Source organism: Eucyclogobius newberryi, unplaced genomic scaffold (assembly GCF_026437365.1).
Source record: "Eucyclogobius newberryi isolate DKJ021-1_F unplaced genomic scaffold, fEucNew1.0.hap1 SCAF_9, whole genome shotgun sequence".
Classification (NCBI taxonomy): domain Eukaryota; kingdom Metazoa; phylum Chordata; class Actinopteri; order Gobiiformes; family Gobiidae; genus Eucyclogobius; species Eucyclogobius newberryi.
The window spans coordinates 33,653,367-33,678,088 of NW_027316532.1; the positions used below are offsets into that span (position 1 = coordinate 33,653,367).

General features: G+C 40.2%; 1 protein-coding gene across 1 annotated transcript in view; it reads left to right on the forward strand.

The window, feature by feature from the left end:
• The first annotated feature begins 531 nt into the window (after window positions 1-531).
• ssbp4 (single stranded DNA binding protein 4) overlaps window positions 532-24,722 on the forward strand; it is a 79,923-nt gene continuing 55,732 nt past the window's right edge. Inside the window, exons 1-4 of the mRNA XM_072439520.1 lie at window positions 532-730; window positions 7,508-7,580; window positions 10,541-10,602; window positions 22,013-22,097. Of these exons, the coding sequence (XP_072295621.1) occupies window positions 675-730; window positions 7,508-7,580; window positions 10,541-10,602; window positions 22,013-22,097 (276 nt within the window). The 5' untranslated portion in view covers window positions 532-674. The remainder of the gene's footprint in view (window positions 731-7,507; window positions 7,581-10,540; window positions 10,603-22,012; window positions 22,098-24,722) is intronic.

The window sequence follows — 24,722 nt, forward strand, 5'->3', positions numbered from 1 at the left end:
CTTGCCAAGTTACTGTGACTGCTCCAGTGAAAAAGACCCTAAGTCTTTAGTGCTGATCTTCAATACCTATGTGTTTTTCATCACTATCCAAACCCAAATTGAGCGAGTTGAAAAAGTGTGATAAGGAAAAGATAGGACTAGTTCTGTGAATTTCTATACGTATGAAATACTGTTGCCATATGAAGACCAGCGGATAACGATTGCCCTGAAATGAGCTGCCCAAAGAGCAGGGCCTGGTCTCTGGCCAGCCCTGCTCTGCTTATGTTTCTGAGGTCAGTAAACAAGAAATGTGCGTTCCCCTTTAAGAAACCCCCACCATCCGCACAGTGGCGGGAGGACGAGCCAGCCTGCGGAACAGCGGCTGAGGAGGGAAAAAAATCCAACAGAGGACGGTTTCAAGTCCCCCCAATAGAAACTGTGCCTGATTTGTGGCCAATGTTGGAGATGTAAAAAAAGAGAGAGAAAGAGAGAGAGAGCGAGGCGCAGAGAGGGAGGGAGAGAGAAGGAGGAGGACGGCGCGCGGGAGGGCAGGCGGAGGGAGGCAGAGGGAGGAGGGAGAAGACGGGGGGAGGGAGGAAAAACACTAAAGGGGTAGCTATGGAGATGGAGCGTTTTCCTGGCTGCTTTCTTTGACAGGTGTTGAGTGGGGCAAAAGTCTTAAAACAGAATCCAGCATGTACGCCAAAGGTAAAGGAGCTGTCGTCCCTTCCGATAGCCAAGCGAGAGAAAAGTAAGTGCAACGCGTGCGGCTCGCGTCTTTTCTTCCTACACTTTATACCTGCTTGTTCTGTTCAGGGGCGAGGGGGCGCGACGAGGGTTAAGAGCAACTTTGCAAAACTAAAGTGCTTTTATTTTGGAGCGTGAGTGCGGTCCCGCGCGCGCCTGCACCCCTCCCTCCGATCACCTTTGGAGGTGACGGACCAAAAGTTTGTAGGAAATTTAGGTTCACGTTGGTACCGAAATCACATGTTTGTGCGGAACAACTTCTCAAACTCTGCAACACGCAGCGAGAACGCGGCATTGTCGTCGGAAGCAATTGTGCATATTTTCTAAAAACATTCACAGAAACTGTTTCCATGTTTACGCGTAAAGTCGCCTATGTTTTTGTGTCTTAAATGTCCTGGTTCATTCACGCACAGAGCTTTGTGCTCCCGGGATGATGGGGTTCTTTTAACCAGTTACTAAAAACACGTCCATACTTCACCTGCAGATCAAAAGTTTGGTTCCATTATTGAACTTTCCGGGCTCTGAGCTTCTGCCTGGTCCGCGGAGCTGCTCCTGACCTGAGCCGGACTTGGACTCAGAAAGAGCGCTCCTTTCACACTGAATGCGGGATTAAATCTGCCTCTCCATTGTGTGATATAACAAAAACACTGCGTGTTTTAACACCACGCTGTTACATTATACTTATACATAATACTCTGTATTAGTTCATGAAAGACTGCAGCATTAAGCACATTCATTTGAGAAATGCTTTTAAGTAAAGTTAAAAAGGCGATGGAAGTTTAATTTGTTTATTTGGCTTCAAGTGACACTGCTGCTATATCTTTTTCACTAGGGCTTGTTTTATGGGCTATGGTTTGTTCCACGCAGTTTTATCATCAGCATCTGTTTTATGGAGGTTTGATTCTGTTTGGATCCTGCTGTGATGCACTTGTTGTCTAAAAGCTGCATGTCCTGCACGAGTGTGTTACTACAAAGAATCACTCATTCTCTCTCATATTCTTCTTAATAAATCAAACTTCATCTTGTTCACTTTCCTCATCCTCGACCTTATTATATTATAATTATTCTTAGTTTTGGATGTTAAACTAATCTCGTGTGTAGTGTGATAAACAACAGACTGTATGACCTTTGAACTCACTCCATGATGTATTAATATCACATATGGTTCATTACAATGCACCTGGGTAATCTCCATGTTTCGCTTTACATTGACAGCATAACACTTTGTGAAACACATTTGCGTTGATGTTTCTTCTGTGAGTGAAATCAGTGCAGAGGCAGAAGCCTGTCTTTCAGATGAAGAGTGTAGGAGGCAGATAAAAAATTTAACTAATAGGAAATACAAGTCTTTAGAGAGCTGGAGCAGTGATGAATGCCGCTCACAAATCCCATGGTTTCTGCTATTGTAACTCAAATCTCTCTTCTTGCACTCTCCTGTTATTTGGTGCTTTGGTCACTGGCCTACAGGTATTGTCCAGACATAATGGACAGCACTTGGCCTCTCGCCTTCACCTGTCTGACCAGTGTTAACCCGTGCTGCAGGGCCAACACATGTTTCCTTGTAAAAGTACTGCTCAACAACAGCTGCCCTCTTGTAACAGCGAGTTAGCTCATATTCATAAATGCATATTCAAAGAGATTTACATATTCAGATCTGTAAAGTAGGGGCCCCCGGATGGACTTGTGCCTGTGTGACATAACAGCTGTCGGACTGACGGCCATTTAGTGTGAAGAAGGTTATTCAGCGTTAAAGTCAAGATTATGGTATCTGGCATTTGCATTGAAGGGGCAATGTATTGATATATACATATACAAATCATAGTAAGTGTGAGTGTGAGGTGAAATAAAGAGCTGTTATCGTGTATATTTTTCGTTTTAGATCGTGGGAGGATTTCTCTGGGCCATTTTGAGTTACTGACCACAACTGTTCAAGAATAAATTGGTTGTTAGTGCTTCAGTAAAAGAGAATTTACCTCTGAACTAGTGGGGCTTTGAGTTTGAGCTACAGTCTAATGCTAATGTGTCTATTTTTGTACATTGAGGCTTCCACAGTCTACGACTCAATGCAGCTGAAAGCCAATGTTGTGTTGGTAGAATTATGTTTTAGAGCCACATTTTTTTGCAAAGCGTCCATCTACAGTTTTTAACAGTAGCATGTTTTTCCTCGGCAACATGTTGTGTCATTTGGGGCAACATCCATCTGCCCAGACATACTGTGGTGGATCTGAACACAGAACACAACATTAAGGACACGCTCACGCCACTTTCTCTCTTTGTCCAAATGCAAAACGGCTGTCATTTTGTTCTTGTAAGAAAAAAATATCTTCCTTTTATTAATGCAAGTTTTGACACCACAATAGCTTTGAAAAGAAGGCAATGCCCACACAAATAAATGATAAAACTGGCTTTGCTCAAACAGAAAGTCATTTATGGTCTTGTTTTTGTTGTTTTCATAATGGTTAATGCAGCAGAGATTCCAACATTGTGAAGGACAGAAGAAATAGAAAGGTACCCAGCCCTAATTAACACACCTTAACTCCATCAGTAACAAAGTTTTCTTCAGAGCCCTGGAACAATTCTCTTCTACGAGATGTGACTTAGTCTAATTTACTGACCAATAACTGTATTCTGTCTAATTTTTTGGAACTTCAACTGCTTTTCCATACAAGCGTGCTCGTACATACTGGCCTTGTAGAGGCGTATAGAGTTGAGTGGGGCCCATTCTTTAATAATAGTCCAGGTTTGTGTGGATCCTTGGGAAAATGTTTTGACCCGGCAAGTTATAAATGAAGAAAGCCCACTCCTATAACACATGTATAACAATATATATATATATATATGTATAACGATATATGACAATAACAATGAATAGCTGCTGTCCTTGTGACTGTAAAATTGATTAATCCCCACACCTTTTTTCCACATTTCTTTAATTGAATTTGAACAGTGGTAATACAGCAGCACTGTATTAATGTCACCTCATTATTTAGTAACAGGAACCTCTGTGAAGCTGCACTGATGGATCTGGAGTCTTAATTAAAGGTGCCATTCTGAATAATATCTCAGAAATGGATCAAACATCTAATTTTAAAATCAGTGTTCTCCTGCACTCTGTTTATTTTGTTTAAAATTACAAGTGCTGCTATTTGTTTTTGAGAGAACTTAAAGTGCAAAGTTAATCAGTTTGTTTTGAATGTGGATTTCTATACATGCTCCACTCCTCTGGCTCCTCCCATGTATTTACATGCAGTTTATTGGGATCTTAAGTCTGAATGCATGGTTTTGATTCTACACAGATGGCTCTGCCATCTGCATTTTAGCCTTTTGAAGGGAGTATAAAGAGCTGCCACTAACAGAGACAGAAACACTGCTCCAAAAGTAAAGAAGCCCTTGATTTTAGGCTCGGCACCCTCAGCTGTACTGCGCTTCATTCACTCATGTCAACAGTCAATTAATGCTGCTTTCCACAGCGGCTCTCAGTGCATCCGCGCAAATTTGTTCATTTCATCACTAAATAAAGACAGTATAAATATTGAGACTACATGCTTTAGGTTGTTAATAAGTTTGGCAACACTGAGCTTAATCTTGTTTTAGGCAGTGACTTTAAACATCTGTGTGAACAGATACAATATCCTGCAGTGTTCTTAGGATAATAGGTGAGTTACATAGGATGATTGTATTTACTAAAGGCTGACAGGGAAAAGTCCTGACGTTATATGCAGTAAGTTTGATTGTGACAGATGTATTCAGATGTTGTGGAGTCTGTTGTTGATGCTCAGGTGCTCAGGTGTGTGCATTAACCTGTGCTAAGTTCAGCTGTTCACACACTCACTCATTTGGATGAGTTTGGTAAAAAAGAAACACTGCAATAATAAAATAATAAAAATGAGCTCTACTGTGCCACAAGTGATGTGCACACTGCCTCTAATGTAAAATAATTGTATTCCAACAGTTTATCACATCTTGTACATGCAGCATTTATTCTCTTATTATTTATTCTTGCCCTGGTTCTGTTATTAATGCCTTTTTTATTCTCTCCTGTCAGACATGGATCCATATAAGAAAGAGGCCCTTTAACTGTCATCTTTAGGTTTGATAGTACATCCTCGTTCTGGCCCTGCCCCGGCTCTCTGCTGAATTATTGAAACAAAGACATGAAAGTTAATTTGCTAACTGTCTGTGCTTTAGCTGGCCAAACTCGCTGCTGATGGCCTTGTCTCTGGAGGCGAGTGCAGGGAGAAGGGGCAGAACAGGGACTGCCTGGGGCCAAATGTCAGGAGTGTTTTCTGGGGAATAGGAAGACACGTTCTTGATAAGTGGACACGCAGCTAAGACAGAAGATTCCTTTTGCTCAAAGCTCATGTAGATAACGATTTAATCTGAGTGTAGCGGTGCTGCTGTCAGAGAGAGTAGAAACTAGAGACGTGGTGTGGCCTGCGTGTGGTTGCGGTCAGTCTTGGAAGCTTCTCATATTTTATTCCTGAGTGACATGTGTAACTAGTGCGCGGCTGTGAAGGAATAGATCCTGGTTTTGTAGTGTTGAGAGAGGTTGGAGGTGTGAGACCTATAACCTATTCCTCTGACCCCCCCGTGCCGTTTACCTGCCCATTCTGAACCCTCTCACAGCCTCTGACACAGTACAAAAGTTGTCCCCTGAAGCCTGGATTGAATGAGTGATTTTAAATAATGCATGTCAGCAGGGCAGGTGCCCATAGCCAGGGCACGCAGCCCCTCAGATCACACTGGAGCTGCCATGAAAGTTTCATTGCTCTGCAGCGCTCATGGCAATCACTATTCAGTCCTTACATTGTGAGAGGCCTCTGGGTATTTCACGCTGCACCATGCAGTTTTAGTGCGTTTTACTGCAGCTGACTGTGTTCAAGCAGGGACACTCTCAAAGGAAGACGTGCTGTAATCACAAGAGCCTATATCTAGCATTCATCACCAACAGTCAAGTGTTATATCAATACTGTTGTTGTGTCCTTGGGCAAGGCACTTCACACATCTGACCTGTATGAATTTGTTTCATCAAACTCATATTCACACATTGTAGTAGTTGTGGGATACATGCTTTTACAAATATAGTTACTTAAAAGTATGTCAACACCACCATATAATTAAAGTTCACCTTAAACATAATTGGTTTGATTTGATTTAGAATAACAAACAATTATATTTAGACGTATTATTATTATTATTATTATAGTTTGAATATCTTGTTATCTTTAATAATATATTATATTATTTTCTGCACTGTTTTATTCAGTGCAGAAATATCACCTTAAACTCTTATTTGAAAGTTAGTTTTTAAATGTTTTTGATTCAGCTCTTTTTATAGTATTTTTTACTATAATGATAAACTTGATATTCAAATTGTCCATATCTTCAACACAGGATTCACAATATTATCCACATTTTGATATATTGCCCTCTTCTAGTAGCGGCCTGCACAAATAAAAATGTAACACTGCTGTCGTGGGTTGGGGAAATGGTTAACCTCTCATTGAAAGACTCTTAACAGCTTTAATTAGGTGTAAGCATTCTCTCACCTAATTAAAGCAGGGAAACCTGTTGCTATAGTAAACGCAAAGCCGATCACTTTCACTTAACCACGGTCACTGCTCCATTGATCAATACATAACGTCTAACAAGTAGAAACAATGCTCGCAACACTGTCTCGCTTATAATTTATCAGAGTTCATTAGAGATGTCCCACAAATTCCAAACAAACACTTGAGTGATGAAATAACTTGCTTTTGCATCTCTTTGCTGTCTTTAAGATATAAAATGTGAGGTTATCTTGTCTGTTTACAAATGCTGCTTTGTACTCTGGACAAATGTGAGACAGGGCAGTGGAGTTGACTTTAAAGTTGTGATCTGACATTGGCAAATACAGGGGGGAGTCTACATATCAACTATGCCTGAAAAGTCCCTGGACAGGTCTTTGGTCCAACATCGTTTCGGGGAATACAATTTTAGTTGCAGGCAATTAACCCCAACCATTCAAAATGCATGTTGTAACTTTTTCCTTTTGTTTGTAGATCTATAGTGAATCGAGTCTGTCTGTAGGGTTGAAGTGACAGGACCCAGGAGAGGCCTCATGTTTTTGTTTGGGATAGTCTTCATGTTCGCCTGTCCTCCTCTGTTGTGTCTTGGCCGTGTGCCGCACTCTAAAGTTCTTCAAACCGCAGGGAAGTGGCTCCGTGCCACACAAGCATTTCACACAGGGTTTTACATCAAGCACTTAACCCTCTCGATTTGTATATGAGCTTTTTAGAATTTATATCAAGCTTAATGTCTGAGAAAAAACAACATGTAAATGTCCATATGTTATTTAGCTTTTCTTGACTTTTGTGACTGTGGCACTTCTTAATGTCATTCTGAACCAAAAGGATTGTGGGCCTTTGGGGGCCAGAGCAGAGCAGTTGGCTTTGTCTGATCCTATATTTGGAAAATATCTAACTGTCTTGTTAGAAGAAAAATTACATTTAATTTGTCTTATCTTGATGTTTAGCATTTTATAAATAACTAGTAGGTTTAAATTGTGTAATTTGTTATGATCAATATAATATCAAACTTTGTATCGTGCACAAAGTTTTTTTTTTAGTTCTAAATGTTAGTATTGTGACAACACTCAACACAAATACAATATCTGAGAGCTTTATACAACAGTTTTGTCTTTTTATTGTTTATGTTGTCTCTCTGATATCATAATGAGACAGTTACACAGTTGCCCACAGTTGCACCAAACTGACTTTGCTTCTCTGTCTGTGTGTTGCAGGTTAGCTTTATACGTGTACGAGTACTTGCTCCATGTCGGCGCTCAGAAATCCGCACAGACCTTCCTGTCAGAGGTATGATTCTCCTCCTTTCCTACTTCCTGCTCTTTAAGTGGGATCCCCCTCTATTGTATCAACACCAGTGGTATTCACAGATCAACTCATCCGGGGTTCAAGCACTCTCACACGTTCCTCTGTCTTATTGAGAGTTATGCTTGGTCAACATGCTGTAGAAGGGCCCACTTGAACACTGTAAACAATGTATGTTTTAGTATATAACAATAAACTAATCAAACATAGTACACATTTTAATTTTCCAGACAAATATTTGAAATTAAGTGTAGGCCTATAAAAATGTAAAAAACACATCATCAACTATAATAATACTCATCATCATCATCATTCCTCGTAAATAAGTAAAGTAGTCACACAATACAGAAGGTAAAAACATATATTTGGTGTTGAGGAATATCTCACCAAAAGGCAATAACTCTAATAAGTTACCACAAATGTATAAATACAACGCCAAAACGCTTAAAACGTTGCATTGCGTATTAGGACCTGAACTTTGGTAAAGGTACAGTCTCTAATGTGTTGCATCCTCTTCCCTAATGGACATCCTTCCTGCGTATAGCCTCATGTTAAGGCCCAGGGCTGTACAACACCTCCTCTCATTGGCTTATTTCAGATCCTCTTAATACATCTCCAAACACTGACCAAGGCCTTTAAGGATAGAGCAAATGTATTGTCTATCCTTTTTTATCTGACAAAGACTGTCAGGAGAATTTAGGTTATCTTCCCTTCAATGGAAAAGATCTGTTCCCAGACTTCAACCTCCAAATGCTCCTAATTCAAGAGTAAATGCACTTGTCATTCCACAGTCACAAAACGCTTCTTCTAAATGACATCTTGCATTGCTAATCAAATACTGATGCCATGTTCACCTAAAACCAACTTTTAATTTGTACGAGACAAGCAAGTAACTTTGTAGAGGACGTGAGTTGCTGATTGGTATTCCACTAAACATATACGTATGATTTGCTTCGCTTATGTGCACTTGTCTGACCAATTAGCTAAGTTATGGTTGCATGAGCTTAGTATGCAGCTTTTTTAACAAACCTGCTCCGACCATCCACCAGACAATCTCATTATTGGTTTCTTAAAAACTTTGTAGAAACGTTTTGAAAGACAAGATTAGACAAATTTGCCGCAATTGGAAAAGCTCAGTCTGATAACATAAAGAGCATTTGCCCATAGTCAGTGGTCAGACAGTGGCGCAGAGAGGTTAAAACATGAAGCTGAAATCTACATTTAGACAAGTATGCGACTTGAGGATTCAAATTGTTTTTGTTGAGATTTCTAAATTGGGGTGGTCACTGTGCTCCTACATAGACGCTGTTATTATGTGTAATACAACAGTAACACAAACCTTCAGTCCTTCAGATCACTCAGATCGTTTTGTCTCCCTGTTTCTTCTTTTTTACTGTAATACAACAGATGTTTCACTGGGTCATGACGAACAAAAGACAATGCATTTTAATCAGAAACAGATCAAATAAAACATTGTCTGTCATCTTAATTCAACATCTTGTCATGCTATTTCGTAGCCACTATACTTACATAACTCAGAAATAAGATGGCAGGCAGACCCACATTAGCTCGGTAGTGTCTTATGAGACCTGTAAGCTGGTCTCTGCCTCAATTAGCCTGTGTTCCTCCTTCAGAGAGCCCCACACGTCTTCTACACACACCCATACATTTATATATGCTCACAATAGGGCCCTGGACCCAGGAGGACTTGGCCACTCCACGCTCTGGTGCTGAGAGTGGCACTGGACTCTTTCAAATGAAAAAAAGCTTTGAAAACCTCCACTTAATATTGTCTCTGTAAAATACAAATAATGCTGGCTGCTTTGTTAACCAAGCAAAAGCACATATTGTAATTCACCGATGGTCAATAGTGTATGCTATACATTATAGTCTAATAGTATAGCGCCATAGTGTATGCTGAATCTATATGGAAATGACTGCACACTGGCAGTCAGACTTACAGTAGCCAAACTAAACCAAAACACAACCGAATATACAGCCACAATACACTTAAATTGATGGTTGTTTCTTATATGAAATTGATAATCAACCAATAACACACTTGCACATTTTAATTTACATTTTTGTGCAGTCATCCACTGTAGTGCTAAGAATTAATAATTTGAAGAAAAGGCTTCCATGATTAAATGACAAGTGCTGAGTGTGTGAAACCAGCTCAGTGTTGGTCTATCTCCTGGATCTTATCTATGAGTCCAGATATACTCCATGTAGTAGCTCTACTGTTGCTGTTTCAAGGTGACCACTGCGTATTATCCACTGTGCACTCCACTCCTTTTGCCCTCTGGCCCAGTTCTCCATGGGAATGTCACTATATTAGATTCCATCAGAATTATTGTGAGGAGAAACATCACAATTTTGTGATGATTGACAATGAACAACAGTAAAATCCTTGATTCAGTTTCAGGCCGTGGCTGTTCACCAAAATCTGATTTCTGGAAGATGATTTTACATGCAAGCCACAAAATCTGGTGTGAGTAATCAGAGGGATCATGTACTGAAAGAAATCTGATGAAAACCTGTTGTAATATAATTTTAATTATCTTTAAAGCAAACATCTGATAATAATTGTTTTTAGATTACCATTCTTATGTGACAATAGTTTTATGAAATCAAACTCGAAATGATTAAATTAACAGGAGTAAAGCCAGATTTAAATTTGTTTGACTTTTTCAGAGTATGGATTCAATTGAAGCAACTTATTTTCGCTTCTAAAATGATCTTCATCAACATCGTGAAGTTCTTTTGATTACATTGTGGCCGGAATAATTATGATTATCTATTAACTGATTAATCTTGACATTCATATTTCTCCTTTTCTCCATCTGACTGAAGTTGGGGACCACGGTACAGCTAAATTATTACAATATGCATAAAACATTTAGCGATATTTCATGAGCCTCCTTTGTCTTCCCGCTCTCCTACAGATTCGATGGGAGAAGAACATTACACTTGGGGAACCTCCGGGATTTCTACACTCGTGGTGGTGGTGAGTTTGTACTTTTTACCCTCTTGTGTGTGACTTACAACGACTTAACGCACTCCTGAAGCACTTGTGAAAGAATGTGCTGAGGTGGAGAGGGACAGTAATTGCAGGGCAGAGTAAAATGCATCATCTAACATGTGTTTTAAGAGCGCTACTCCGGACTCGTCTCTGATTGACAAGTGAACCTATTTCCCCCACCTCTGTTATTTAAACCTGGCATCTAAACTGACGCTGAGCTGCCCAGTCTGTCAAAGATGTCCAAGTCAGTCACTGTTTGTTCGAGCTGAAATGCGGTGTAGATTTGTTAAAATGATTATCTGTTTAGAAAAACGACACATTTGATGTTCACACCCATATTGTTCACACCTTACACCTGGAATAGCGTTGGGTTTGTTTCTTATCCGCCTTTAAAGAGCTTAAAGATGCTCTCTGTAACATTAAGTGGGGGGGTCCATCACATTCTTGTCCCCACAGAGATGTTATTGCTTAGTCTGGGATGATATAACATTAACCTTTACTACATTTTTTCTATTTTAATGCCAAACAAATTCCTTGAAAAACATAGATTCTTGCTGTGAGCAGGCTTGACTCTCCACAGATCTGACCTAGCTGTAATTGGGCTTTGGCACGTGCAGAAACAAGACCCAGAGAGAGCACAAACATTTGTACATGAACATGAAGTCCAGCAAGGTCGTCCCAACTGGTCTAACGTCTATTACATTTGTCCACTTTCAAGTTTAGTCAGTCCCGTCCTTGATGTCATCCTTTTTTTTCACAATGGCCTTCTCCCAATGGTATCTGTTTATTGTGTCCATGCCAGGAGTTTTAAATACATAGTTCTGAAGTCGACTAGAATGCAAATGATAAAAACACTTTGTTGCACTTTATTCATCTCAGTCCAATACTGATACATATTTTAATGCTGTAGTGTAGAACATTCCACGGAAAGCAATATCATCTCCACCTTCATGAGTCACACAGGTGGCAGATCTCTACCAGAAAAGTCACACAGGTTTCATTTTGCTCCTTTAATACACAAAAACATCACCACACGATGACCATTTTTGATAAATGCCTGACCACTGCTGACCCAAAACACCCACGCGCTTTGGAGATGTCATCTAAGCCAGAGCGTCCCAAACGGTTCACGTCACAAAATAACTTTGTGACCAACTCGGGACCCACGCTGCAACATTACATTTACGCAAATGATAATTTCTAGTGTAGAATCATATATAAACTGGTTTCATTTGAGCAGTTTATGGAGTATTTATTTTACATAGCTTCCTCAAAAATGTACTGTTTTCAATTGAAATATTGATTAAATTGTGAAATAAAATCATCATTTTATTTGACCACCTCAAACACATCATCGTTTAGCACAGATGTCAGGGAAAATCTGTTAAATAAGGGAGTAAATCTGAATCGTTTTCATCTGACTGCGTTCACAAGGTTATGCCTGATCTGTGCTGTAGTCAAGCAGCTTCTCATTGGCTAAAGGACATGTCCAGTGGCGCTGTCAAGGACCAAGTAAAGTTAACAAAACAAGCCTGAAAGTTCCTCAGTTTCTGTCGTAAACGGACGAGACTACGAGCTTTGACAGCGTATGTTTTCGTTTGTCATTCATACCATCTTCCCAAAGCCCCCGGTCGCTCCCGTGTAATAAACCCCTACGTGCGGCGTCATTCAGTCATCCTGGTCCGGCCCCTGTGTGTGAGTGCGCTGTTATGATTGTGTGGCCTGTTGACACTCTTCATAATGGTCCGTAAAGAGCCTGGCTTCTCTCACTCTTGACAGCGCTCAATTGGCCGTAATACTGACAGAATGACATACACAAACAAAACGCACGTTGGCTCGGTCACACCTCTGCCCAGGCCAATCAGAGCGCTCACGGAAGCGGGGAAAGAGGGAAAGGGAACGCGACGCTGTCATAACGCTCATGTACACGAACTTCAGGATGATTCATGTAATGTAGCAGCGACGTAATCCAATATTAATGGTTTTTAAGACTTAATATGTGTTTGATTCATCATGTTTTAGATTCACTGGCTCAAACATAAGGATATGTTTCTTTGCCTTAGGTCATTATCCTGTAAAAAAAAGAAATACATCATTGTAATGTCATTTATTAATTGGTCACCTGGTCCCTCTTGAAAATCAGACATAACCTAGATAAATAAATGATTACAGTATCTTCTTCTTGCTGTTTGTAGCCTACACTAGTGGAACCAGTGAAAAGTGACGATGCACAATCATGTTTATGTCAAAACATGTCAAGTCTTTAAGGTTCAAAAGCGTTTCAGACCCTTTGTCATAAGGACACTTACTCAAGCTCTGGACTAAATACACCTTTTGTTGTGCTGTGGTTGTCTTTAGTGGTTTGGTTGTTGCTCCTTTTCAATGCTTAACTGAAAGCAAACTCCACCACCATCGTCTGTGTGGCCATTAATAAAGATTCCGATTCTGAAAATGTTAATCATCCATTTGGCACTACTTAAAACGGCACAATTTACGAACGTTAGACTTAACAGTTTGTACAAATAATCACTTGTGAGACTATGTTAATGTGTTAATGTTACTGTGTTCCCACTACAATCGGATCCACCATGAACTTGAATTGCTTTGACATCCGTAACTGTATAGACCTCGGGCTGATGATTAGCCAGACTCGAGAGGGGCCGGGTCGGGGCGTAGAGGAAGGCGTCTGTCTGGGCCGCGCAGCACGTGGACACGGAGTCCCTCTGGGGGGGTGGGGCCCATGGAGGCGGGGCCCAGCCATAACCCCCCCCGCCCGCCCTGTCCCGAAGCCTCCTAAAACAAAAGCTCCAGATGGTAGAAAAGCCACCAACCTCCCCTCTCTTCGCAGCCCTCGCTCCCCTCCCCTCAACCTTTGTCTGAAGCCCTGTCCCTTTGTTTGCGGAAGAGAGACCCCCGAATGGATTAACTCTTAGCATTCCTGCCTCTTTGTGTTAAACAGCTCCAATCTCTGCCCCCGCCGCCGCCGCCGCCGCCGCAGCCCCACCCCCGCCTCCGTCCCCTCCTCAGCCTCTCTCTGCCCTCAGCCCAGCTTCCTGTAGGACGCTGGTCGCTGGGGTGTAGAATAGCGGTCTGGAGGGGGGAAGGTGGGGGTCACTCATCCACATCTGTTGTTATGCGTCTTGGATAAAGGGTCCTGGCTGCAGGTGCTGACTGTCATTAGCTCGCTTTCTATTGGTCACAGCTACTTGTCCCCCCCCCCCGATCGATCGCTTTAACCAGTTTTCACTAGATGACCACTGATGACTAAGCGCACCCCCTTTTCACGTCCACAACAAGCACGTAACAATATGGCAATGAAAGTCCCAGCAGGGCCCAGCGCACGGGGGGGAATCTTACGTGATGGCCCCTGGCAGAAATTCTTGTTTGCGAGAGGCAGAGAAAACAGAACGCAAGCCCTCCAAAGTATGTTTTTGATTTTATTACTGCAGGTATCAAGCATTCCTTTACTCTGTGCCCTTTCTTCTTGTTTTTCATCTAATAAGCAAGACCAGCTATTTTTTTTAATCCTTTATATCAACATTGGTAACAGATAAAATTACCTCTAAATCAAGACTTGGGTCTCGTTTTTGGTGAAAATATGGCATTACAAAGTTGGCTTGTAGCAGTATTGAGTTTGGGAAATATAGCCACTTGTTTAAAAGATGAACTGAAATAGCTTTGATTGTGTTTGCTTCTAAAAATATTTTTGGCAAATCAAGGCTGGAAACTTGTTATTGAAATAAAAATCAAACACTGACAAAGCCCCCGCGTCAATAATGATGATAATTGTAAAAATATAAGCCATCCAACATTTATATTGCAGCAGTTACTCTTTTCTTGGCGTCTGGTCTTTGTCTTGCATTGGCAGTGGCTGTATTTATTAGCTGTGGTCCAAAGGGAGCGTTGCAGATTTACATGGCGCTGCTGAGGTTGTTTCTTCCGTTTTCACTCAAATGCGTCGCTGCTACTGGAGCTTCTACAGTTAAGGCAAAAAGCTCCTAACGTCAGGAGGAAACAGCTCAATTTTACAACTGCGTTTACTAAATAACAGCCAAATGTTTAATTCACTTTTATTCACATTGTTTAATAGATAAAGTATGTGACCTTTAACATAGGGGGTGTCGAGATTATCATTGTTAGAACTAGATAAAAATAATAATGGTGGCAGCAACAATGAGTAATGTCAGTTCAATCTATTCTCTAAATAAGTCTCAATCAATCTATGTATATTGTATATAATGTATAGCTTTTGTTTGGAAAGTTTGATTTAATAAAGATAGGATGTACATTTAAGGATTTCACAGTTGTTTGGTCAAAATGGAAATAATGTAAGATTATGACTAGGGCCAGACCGATATATCGGTTGGCTGATATTATCGGCCGATATGGGCACTTGAACTATCGGCTCTTGGCTAAACTCTGGCCGATATGGCTGATACTCCACCTGAGCATGTTAAACATGTTTTAAAGCTTAGACTCTCTAGAATACAATTATTTAATCAAATGTACTGACAGATTAATGGCCCAATATGTAGCGCAGCTCCATGTGTCCGTGCAGCAGTTTGTCTGAGAAGTGCAGCTGAATGCAGCTCCAGAGTGACACTCCTGTTTGTGTCGCTCTGACCAGTCACAGCTCTGACCAGTCACGGCTCTGACCAGTCACGGCCCTGACCAGTCAAGGCTCTGACCAGTCACGGCTCTGACCAGTCACGGCTCTGACCAGTCACGGCCCTGACCAGTCACGGCTCTGACTGAGGCAGCGCTGGATTTAAATGCTCTAAACTCAGACACTAACTCAAGAACAAAAATAAACTTCAACACAGATCACACCAGCGACAACATGGAACTTATTTTTGAGTGTCAGTGTGGAGAAGAGAGAGGATTCTGGTCAGCTAATGTTAGCACTCACGCTGCTACTGTTGTTGTCATAGCAACATGCTGGATTATATTCACTATGGACAATCGTCATGATTAAAATAAATCTTATTTGTGAAGAATTGGGATCTGAGATGGTCTGTGAGCGGTGAGTGTTGGAAATGTGTTTCTTTTGATGCTTCACATTAGTTAGCGCTTAGCACATGAAATCCTAACACAACATTGCTTCTGTTTCTGGCTTCTGTAAAGTGCTGTATCCATGTTTACTGGACACACATTGACATGTAAATGAGTCGTGAAAAGAGGAGTTAATGGTCGGAATTTACGCATAATAATTACTGTGACAACACACATTAATTAGTCCAACCACAGGCTCATGAATTCACTTCAATAATTTAAGTCTATCAAGAAGATTCACTGGCAGAATAATAATAAATGTTGCTTTAATATAATAATATTATTCATGTTTAGAATAAATAGAGCTCAACACTTTTTAATAATCGACTGCCTTTAAACTATTTATTTTACATTACTAAGCATATCCCCATGTGTGGACAATAAAGGATTATCTTATTTTATCTTATCTTATATCTGCAGTTATATCTGCACCTCCAAACTCCTTTTATATCAGTATCATATCGGAACCCCAAAATCCATATTGGTCGAACTTTGATAACGTGACATCCTTAACTTCACTTTTTCATTCATGAAGTAACATTCAACAGAAAGATCAAAAATAACTTTACATGAAGGTGTGTCTTTTGGTTTGTAATACAATTGTCAAAATCCTTTTGTTCTGTTTTTACAATCATATTGTGACCTGAATAATCATGATTATGGATTAACCAAATAACCTTGACATCACTACCTGGAATATATCTAATTTGTCATAATAACAATTGCCTCAAGATGTCTCAACGCCACAAAGCTGAAGATATTTGTGGCTTGTTTCAGTTTCTGTTTCCTCATCTCTGCACGTCTCCATTTGTTTAATTACTCATTCCAATTCTTCCACTGCCCGAATCACTATTTGACTCTGATATCTGGCCAAAAGAGGCACGAGATTATCACGCAGACCTGCCACCTGTAGCTAACAAATCTGTCCTTGTGTGGCTTTGTTATGTAGAAATGCGAGGAACGTTGTAACCACCCGCTTTCTCTGACCAGTTAATGGCAAATAATTATCATGATGGCATTTCATTTTAGTAATTGTCTTCCATATTGGACTCTGGCCGTTAATCCCTTTTGTGGATACAATGAGCGTCGGTGTTGTGAGTGTGTGCACATTGTAGGGTAAAAGTCAAAGACAGGTTTTTGAGAAAGCCCACAATGAAAGACATCCTAAGAATACACAAGAAAACAACAAAAACATTCAGAGTGATTAGATCTGTGCCAAATCATTGCATCACATTGGTAAAAACACTGTGACCAGACCTGGATCAAACTATTTATATTTTTGTCTTTTGGGTAAATATGTACTTTATTCAGCTACATGACCTTGATTCTGCTGTGGTAAAGAATCTGCTAAATATAGTACCGTATTTTGCGCATGAAAAGGCGCACCGGATTATTAAGCGCACCATCAGCTCTTTGTGTACCATGTGTACTGGTCCATACATAAAGCGCACCGGACGATAAAGCGCATAAACAAAACAGACGGATAAGTCAGAGTCAGTTGAGCTTTATCAAACGCGTTCAACTCATTCAGATCAACATTGTTCAACATCAAAACACACTCTGCTACCGCTAACAGACACGTTAGCATATCCAAATCAATTCTCAGTCAAGATCACTTGTAAACACGTAAAATACAAACACAGAACACACTGTGCTACCGCTAAAAGACACGTTAGCATGTCCACAACAACTCCCAGCCTCGTTCAGCTGCACGTAAAATACAACACAATACACTGACTTTTTCAGTTCATTCCTCGTCCTCAAATCCTTCAAATGCCGCCGTGTACTTCCCGCATAGCTATGACCAGACGTCCTGATTTACCTGGGACGGTCCCGATTTTTTACGTCCCGTGTCCCGGTGCATTTGTCCTGATTTCGCACAGACTTCGTCCCGTGTGTCCCGGTTTAATGTCTGCTGGGGCGCATAATGGTAAAAGCAGCCTAAGCGCCGATAGTGCTCCGTGCCAGTGTGATTCCGCATCTCGGATCCATGCAGCAGTTCAGTGATGATTTCGGCCTCTGACCACAGTTGACTGATCATTTACCCCGTAAGCGCATTACTTGCGATAATATAACAGATCCATGGTCTCTTGGCAGGAGCCATCTTGGGCCAAGTTTCTTTGGGTCCTTTTATTTACCGTTAGGTGTCTGTGTTGTGCCTGACTGAAAATGTTGTTTACATTTTGACAAAGCGCCGCATGTAGACTACTGTTCCCAGAATGCTTTGCATACATGTTGTTGGGACTGTAAATCCAAACGTGCATCGACGTCTCATGTCCCAAATCTTCTTTATACATCGTGTACCACACAAAATATCTTCGCACAACCAGAAATAAACCATGTATTAAGCGCACCGGACTATTAAGTGCACGGATGGCTTTTGAGGACGTTAAAGACTTTTACGTGCGCCTTATAGTGCGGAAAATACGGTATAATCTCTAATTCTTCTAGCAGTATTTTTGGTCCATTCTCCAACAGTTTTGAAATCTCTTTACAAAAAGCAATTACATTTTGTGGCTGTACTCTAATTTCCTGAAAATGTTAGTGCTTTAAATTAAGATTAGGACCAATTTGCATGCTTTGCCGTAAATTGTCCAACGGTTGCAATTAGGAAGTTTTCTCTATAGTGACTTGAACATCTCCAATAGCCCCAGTTACTTTCTCTAACACCATAAAGAGCTCCTCACAATGAGATGATTTGATTGAAATGATTAGATAATTGGATAGAACATTGGCTGGTACAAGGGGAGCATGCCGTACAAGATTTTTTGCAGATTGTTGGCACTAATTAACCGCAAATGTTGACTTCACTGATGGTTTCTGAAGATTAGTGTCTTTGAATAAGGAACGACAACAACCAAAACATTAGTCGTGTTGCACAGTGTGGGTGGGACAGACGAACCAAAGCCATGTCCTCTAGAGAAATTTCATTCTTCCATAAAAACGGCAGTTGTGTCTATCATTTAACAGCTTTTCATCATTTTAAAACCGTCAAAGGAGGAAGTAGGTTTTTAGTAGTAGTTTAGCTGCCACAAACCCTTTGACGCGTCGCTAGTATTCACATGCATGATTTTCTGGGGCACATACAAAGCTTTATGGACACTTTTTTTAGCTGAGGAAGTGAAGCAACATCCATATTTCTTTGAGTTTGGGTTGGATAAAATGTTCTGCAATTAACGGGAGATGCGTACAGCATGCAGTACACTGATTTTGTCGCAAAGTACTGCTTTATGAAACAAAATGAACTTTACAAAAAATTTTTTTGGGGATAATGCTGTTTTTAGATACAATTTCTGTTAGAATTTGCCTATAAAGCAAACAAAAAACTGTGAACGTTTATTTGACATGATCAATATTTTTTTTTAAAATTCATATATATAGTCTTTTTATTTTAAAGTACCGTCAAATGTCTCATCACATGTTGTTACAGTGATACAGTACTGTTATTATCTTCTTGCCGTCCCCGCTGTGCGTTTGTGCTCTCTATTCTACATGTCGATCACCTCCAGCAATAACAGAATAATGAAAGTTTACGTTAAGGCTCGTAATCAGATTAAATGTTGCCAAAATGAGATTTGAGCCTGAACTCGGGCAGGCGCAGGTCAGCTGTTCAAATAGTAATATACAGGAGATGTTTAGATCGTCCGCACTGACTGCATGCCCCATATCTGCATGTCTTTTCCGTAACAAACTGCGTCCCCTTTCATTTCCCTGTCAGCTGATTGGACTCGCGATGGTGGCGCTCTCCCTGACTCCCAATTTCTTTAACGCAGACAGTAGATATGATAATGCACGTCACGTGAAAGCGAGGGCAACATTCTCTTCTCACATTTGAAATAGACCAGAGTTTTCCCACAATGCCCTGCTCTGACCTGTGCTAGAGGTCCACCCTGGTGCACACTCTCTGCTTCAGGGCACCTACTGCGTTTTAATCTTTAACTACTTTAATGACTTTGCTATTTTCGGTCACAGGGGGCTATCTTGTGCCATAGGGTTGAAAGTTATTGTGCGTTTTATTTTTAGCACTCTCTTTTGTCCGCTTGAGTAAATGTGTTTAACAAACAGACATTTTCATACATCCTCCTAGAGTTGCCAAAAATATTGTATAGTAAAAGAACAAAGTAGTAGTCCAAGAAATTAAGATTAAAAAAGTATTTGGGGAAACTACCACTCAAGTAAGAGTAAGTTGATGTAATTATAAGGACAAAACAATTAATAATGTTAACAATCTGCTTTGATTTCAAAGGACAGACACAAAAGAATCATATTTGAAGGAGAAGCGCAAATTTTCCTATCATTTAATATTGTCAACATAAAGTTTTTATAACTTGTACATTTACTGACAGTGGGAAGACCAAAACTGAAACAAAACGAGTAAGTGTACTGTTACACTGTAAAACATATGACTCGTAAAAACGTACTAACATTTTGTAAAGTAGAAGTACAGGTACATGAAAGTATCATATTAAAAAAATCTGTTATTTTCTTCTTTAAAAATTAACTTTAAAAGTAAAAAGTAAAAATAATTCACACATTTTGAGAACCGTTAAAGAATCAAAATATGGTCTTGATTATTAGGTTCCCGGCCATTTTTATCTATATAGCTCAATTTTGTTGAGGGACTTGGAACTTTAAAAATGTATGCAAAATGTCACCATAAACATCTAAAATCTAACGTCTAAAACCTTACGCAAACATACTTCTAGCTTTTCAGTCCAGTTCAAATATATAGTCCAGTAGAAAGCAGAGATTCCTGCTCTCAAATGTAGTGGAGTAAAAGTAAAAAGTATCCACTGCACAGCTACTTAAAGAACACTGTTTGAGTAAATGTAATTGAATATGACCCACCGCTTCAACCTCGACCTGTGACGAAGCCTCGTTCCTCATAACATGCTTTGACTTTTCAATCCTTTAGTGGAGATGTTCAATTTCTTTTAAGCCTCCAAACCAGTTGACATTTTATACATTTGTCTTGTGTCACATACATGGCTATAATGCTCTAGTTTTAGCACAGGTTTGGTTGACATCTTCAGATAACTCCTGAGAGTCAAATCCGTTTTGTTCTAACCGTCTAAACTGTGCATTTGTGCCGTATTTCCTCTTGAGTGCAAAATGACCAACACGTGACAGACTGCTAGTGAACCACTCTGTGACAGATCTGGGCGTCGAGCTAATATTTTCTGCTCCATTTCACAGTCTGTCATATCAGGTGTCATGGAGATTCCCAGCATCAGCACGGGAGGAACACAACATCTGTTTGTCCTTGCACCGCTACGTATCACAACAGCAATCATTTGTCTTTTTATTTTTTGTCAAATCAATACAACAAGTCTTTAATGTGGATCGCCTCAGCACCTACTTCATTTCAGGCCAGTAATTAAGGGCCATTCAGAGCGATGGCCTCGGTTGCCCCCAACTCAAGAGGGCTTGGACTAATTAGCTAATATGGGGCAATGTGATTGGCCAGGAAGGAAAGTAATCGTATCGATTAATATGGTTAGATTTAATGTATTTGTTTTTAAATTGTTACGTATCTTGGTTTTCATTGCATATTTTCTATTCTCTGTTGCTGCACTGAAAATAAAGGTTCTCATGTCTTAATGAAATATGTTTTTACGAAAATGTTTTGAGTGCAAACCAGAAGGGATAAATATATTTGTACGTCACAATATCAAATTTCAGTGTATAATTGAATGATTATTCATGATTACTGAGACGGTGACCAGATAACAACGACATCTTAGATTTTCTTTCATTCCTATTGTCCAACACAGGGACAATATGACAATGAAATGAATCTTTCAAAATGTTGCATTTGCCGGAGTTTTGATGAGTCTCCACACCTTTTTACAAGGCTTGGAACATTTATTTTAGGTCTGTTTAACTTGAAAATGTTTTCATTTAGTCTATGATTGCAGATTTCTTTCCAATTTACAGCAAAAAGTACTACGTTTGGTTATTTGCAAGGGGCTATAGTTTGGACATCCTGGTCTAAAACATGTCAGCTTTACAAAATTGAACTCTCTGAATGAGATACAAAGTACTTTATATTTAGTGCTATTTTTGGACTACATATTGATTTGAAAAATATTTAATCTAAACATTTTTATAATTCTTTGTTCTTTGACCTGAATTATCCCGATTAACCCAACAATCTTGACATTCGCAGTTCTGAGTCACATATCATGTGTACGAACAGCAATAAATGAATCATCGTTTTTGCATTCTTCCATATTCCACATTTATCCCGTTTCCCAGACAGTCCAAATGCACGCACGACCGTAACATCCTTTCTGTTCAGACCCAGTGTGTGTAACCAGCTCTCTCTCCTCTCTGTGCACAGTGTATTCTGGGATCTGTACTGCGCTGCCCCAGACCGGAGGGAGACATGTGAACATTCCAGCGAGGCCAAGGCTTTCCATGACTATGTGAGTGAACTTAACCGACCCATCGCCTCCTGTTTGTTTGTGGCCGCAGCGGCACACATTTTACACATGTCGCTCACACGTGCACGTCGGCGTACGGCCAACGCAGTCAGTGGATCGCAGAGATAATGCTGCTGGTTCCTGTTTAGACTTGTTTGCGGATCTCATGGTTTTGCTTGTCTGCGCCGTCTTATTCGGGTGTCTGAAATAACCTGCTCCAATAACCTTTTAAGTTTGATGTCAACATGCTCAGGCTTCCATTTTTGGCATTTTTGTTGTAAAAAGAAAGTATTGACTATGCTAGAGTCTCGAGTCCGGAGTGACGACGGTCTGCTGTGATCGGTCAGTTAAAGAGGTTACATTTAGGAACAGGGTTATAACTTAAATTAAGAAAATAGTTAAGGTCAGGGTTTGGTCAAATTTAGGAAAATGGTTTGGGTTAGTTACTGTATGTGTTTTCAGCATTGACTTATTTGTTACCTATTAGCCATATCTCATTTTCCACCGTAAAATAGTCAAAAATAACCTTTATAGGGCCCTTTCCCTCTACCGTGGCAGCCAGGGCCACGCACATATGTCCCTCTGGTCCCGACTGTCCAGCCCTAACCAGAGTAACCTCAGCTGCTGCCGCACTTCCTCAAACGCTGACCTATGAACCTCAGTGAAACTATCAGTCTTCAGTGAAAGGCCCTGACACGGACTGGAGATTTATTGGTCCACTCAGAGCTCCCAAAAAGGTCAAGGCACATATAGCAGCTGGCCACTACCAGAACATTAGCACAAACATATACTGGTGTAATAGTAGCATCATACGCACATGTACATATACACAAACACGAGTCCATACCATTGTTGTGGCTGTGAGTTTGGAGAGCGTGCCAGGAGGTGCAGGTCAATGCCCTTTTTGACCCTGTGATCTTCTGAGGAGCTGGGACAGTCAATCACTCACCTTCTGTTTACAAATGGAGTTTTCCTGTGATCGGCTCAGTGCTGCTGTGTAAAGATGAGACTACTCTGTTGCACTGTGAATGTTTTAAATCACTATGTCGCTACAATGGCCCTACGTTTACCATATATTTATAAATGTGTGTCCGATTTACTCTGTGAAGTGTCTCAATGACTAAATTGGCTGGCCCTGGGCTGCTTTCTGTACTTTAGAAAGTAGATGATTATTCCACCTGGCAAAAGTGAAACTTGAAATGAATTACCAGCCTATTCTTACATTTCATTCAGGCCAGTGCAGCCTGTAGCTTGTCGCCCGTTCAGTTGAACTCTCTTATGAGGGTTGACAGCCAAAGTGTGTGCACTTGTCAGCCGTGCAGATTACATTTGTTGTGCATGTACCGTGCATGTGTGTACGGGGAGCGGTTGATGTGTGTGCCTGCATGTGTTGGACCACCATAAGATTAATTACATGGTTAATTAAACTGGGTAGTTAATTAAATCTGACAACTGTGTCTAATTAATCTAAATGCCATATAATTTCCTACACCTTTCTCCAGAGGTAGGCCAGCTGGATACCTGCATGTCAGCTCTTAAATGGCTCCGCTTTGACAGCTCTGGACAATATGAAGCATTGGATTAGCCTGCCACTAAAGAGCCCTTTCAAATAACTCTGGTCTTACAATTCAATTGTGAGCTATTAACCAACATTATTCAATTGCAGTGTTCATACTATTACGAAAGATTAGCCAAGAAGCATAGCATACAATATAATTAACACTGTCTGAATATTGGAATTAGATTTTATTTATGGCTCTTTTGCTGTTCAATGGATAGTTCTGACCTTTGACCTGCGGCTCAAGTTCAGAGGTCAGATGAAAAAGAAAGCAGAAGCCGACTTACCACTGCTGCTTGAAATGTTTGTAGCATTGGCTGATTTCAACATATTTGTCATGTACTAAAAGGACAACATGGATTCAAGTAAAGTGAAGATTATTGTAGAGCAACAAAGTGATTTACATTTCCAAATGACCTGAGCAAAAGAATTATGACAGAAAAAATCCACTTACACTTAAAAGTAAATTAAATTATGAATTCATTCAAAGCCTTGCTGTTAGTCATTGATAATATTAGTCTTTGATTTAGATTTTAAAATGTTGGGCTTATTTCAAAATGCGCATTTTCTGGTTATGAGTTCCACAATTGGGAGCCATAGAAGGAAAATGAGCAGCTCTAGCTGATCTCAGGGGCCGACGGGTTCATAATGAGTTAGAGTTAGTTTGGATTTCTAATATTTAGAGATTTATGGGCCAATAGAACATTTTAAAAATTAATTCTATGAGGCCCTGGAAGACGATGTAATGTTCGTAGAACTGTGGTAATATGTTGTTGTAAATGAAAAAAGGAAACTGGAGAAACGTATTTGCTAACACAGCTTTGAATACACAATGAGACTAATGGAGTATGACTAACAAGGTTATAAAACAGGTTTGCAATCTAATACAAAATTTACATAAAATTTGGCTTCTCTCAAGGACACAATTTCTGAGCATTTAAGTATTTTTCAAAAGTGCGAGCTAGTTCTGAGGGCGTGGCAAGGGCAGGTCCATCGATAAAGTACAAGACCAAGCATGAACGAGCCTGTGCCTCTGTGCCACCTGTGCGCGTGCGCGTGCGCGTGTGCGT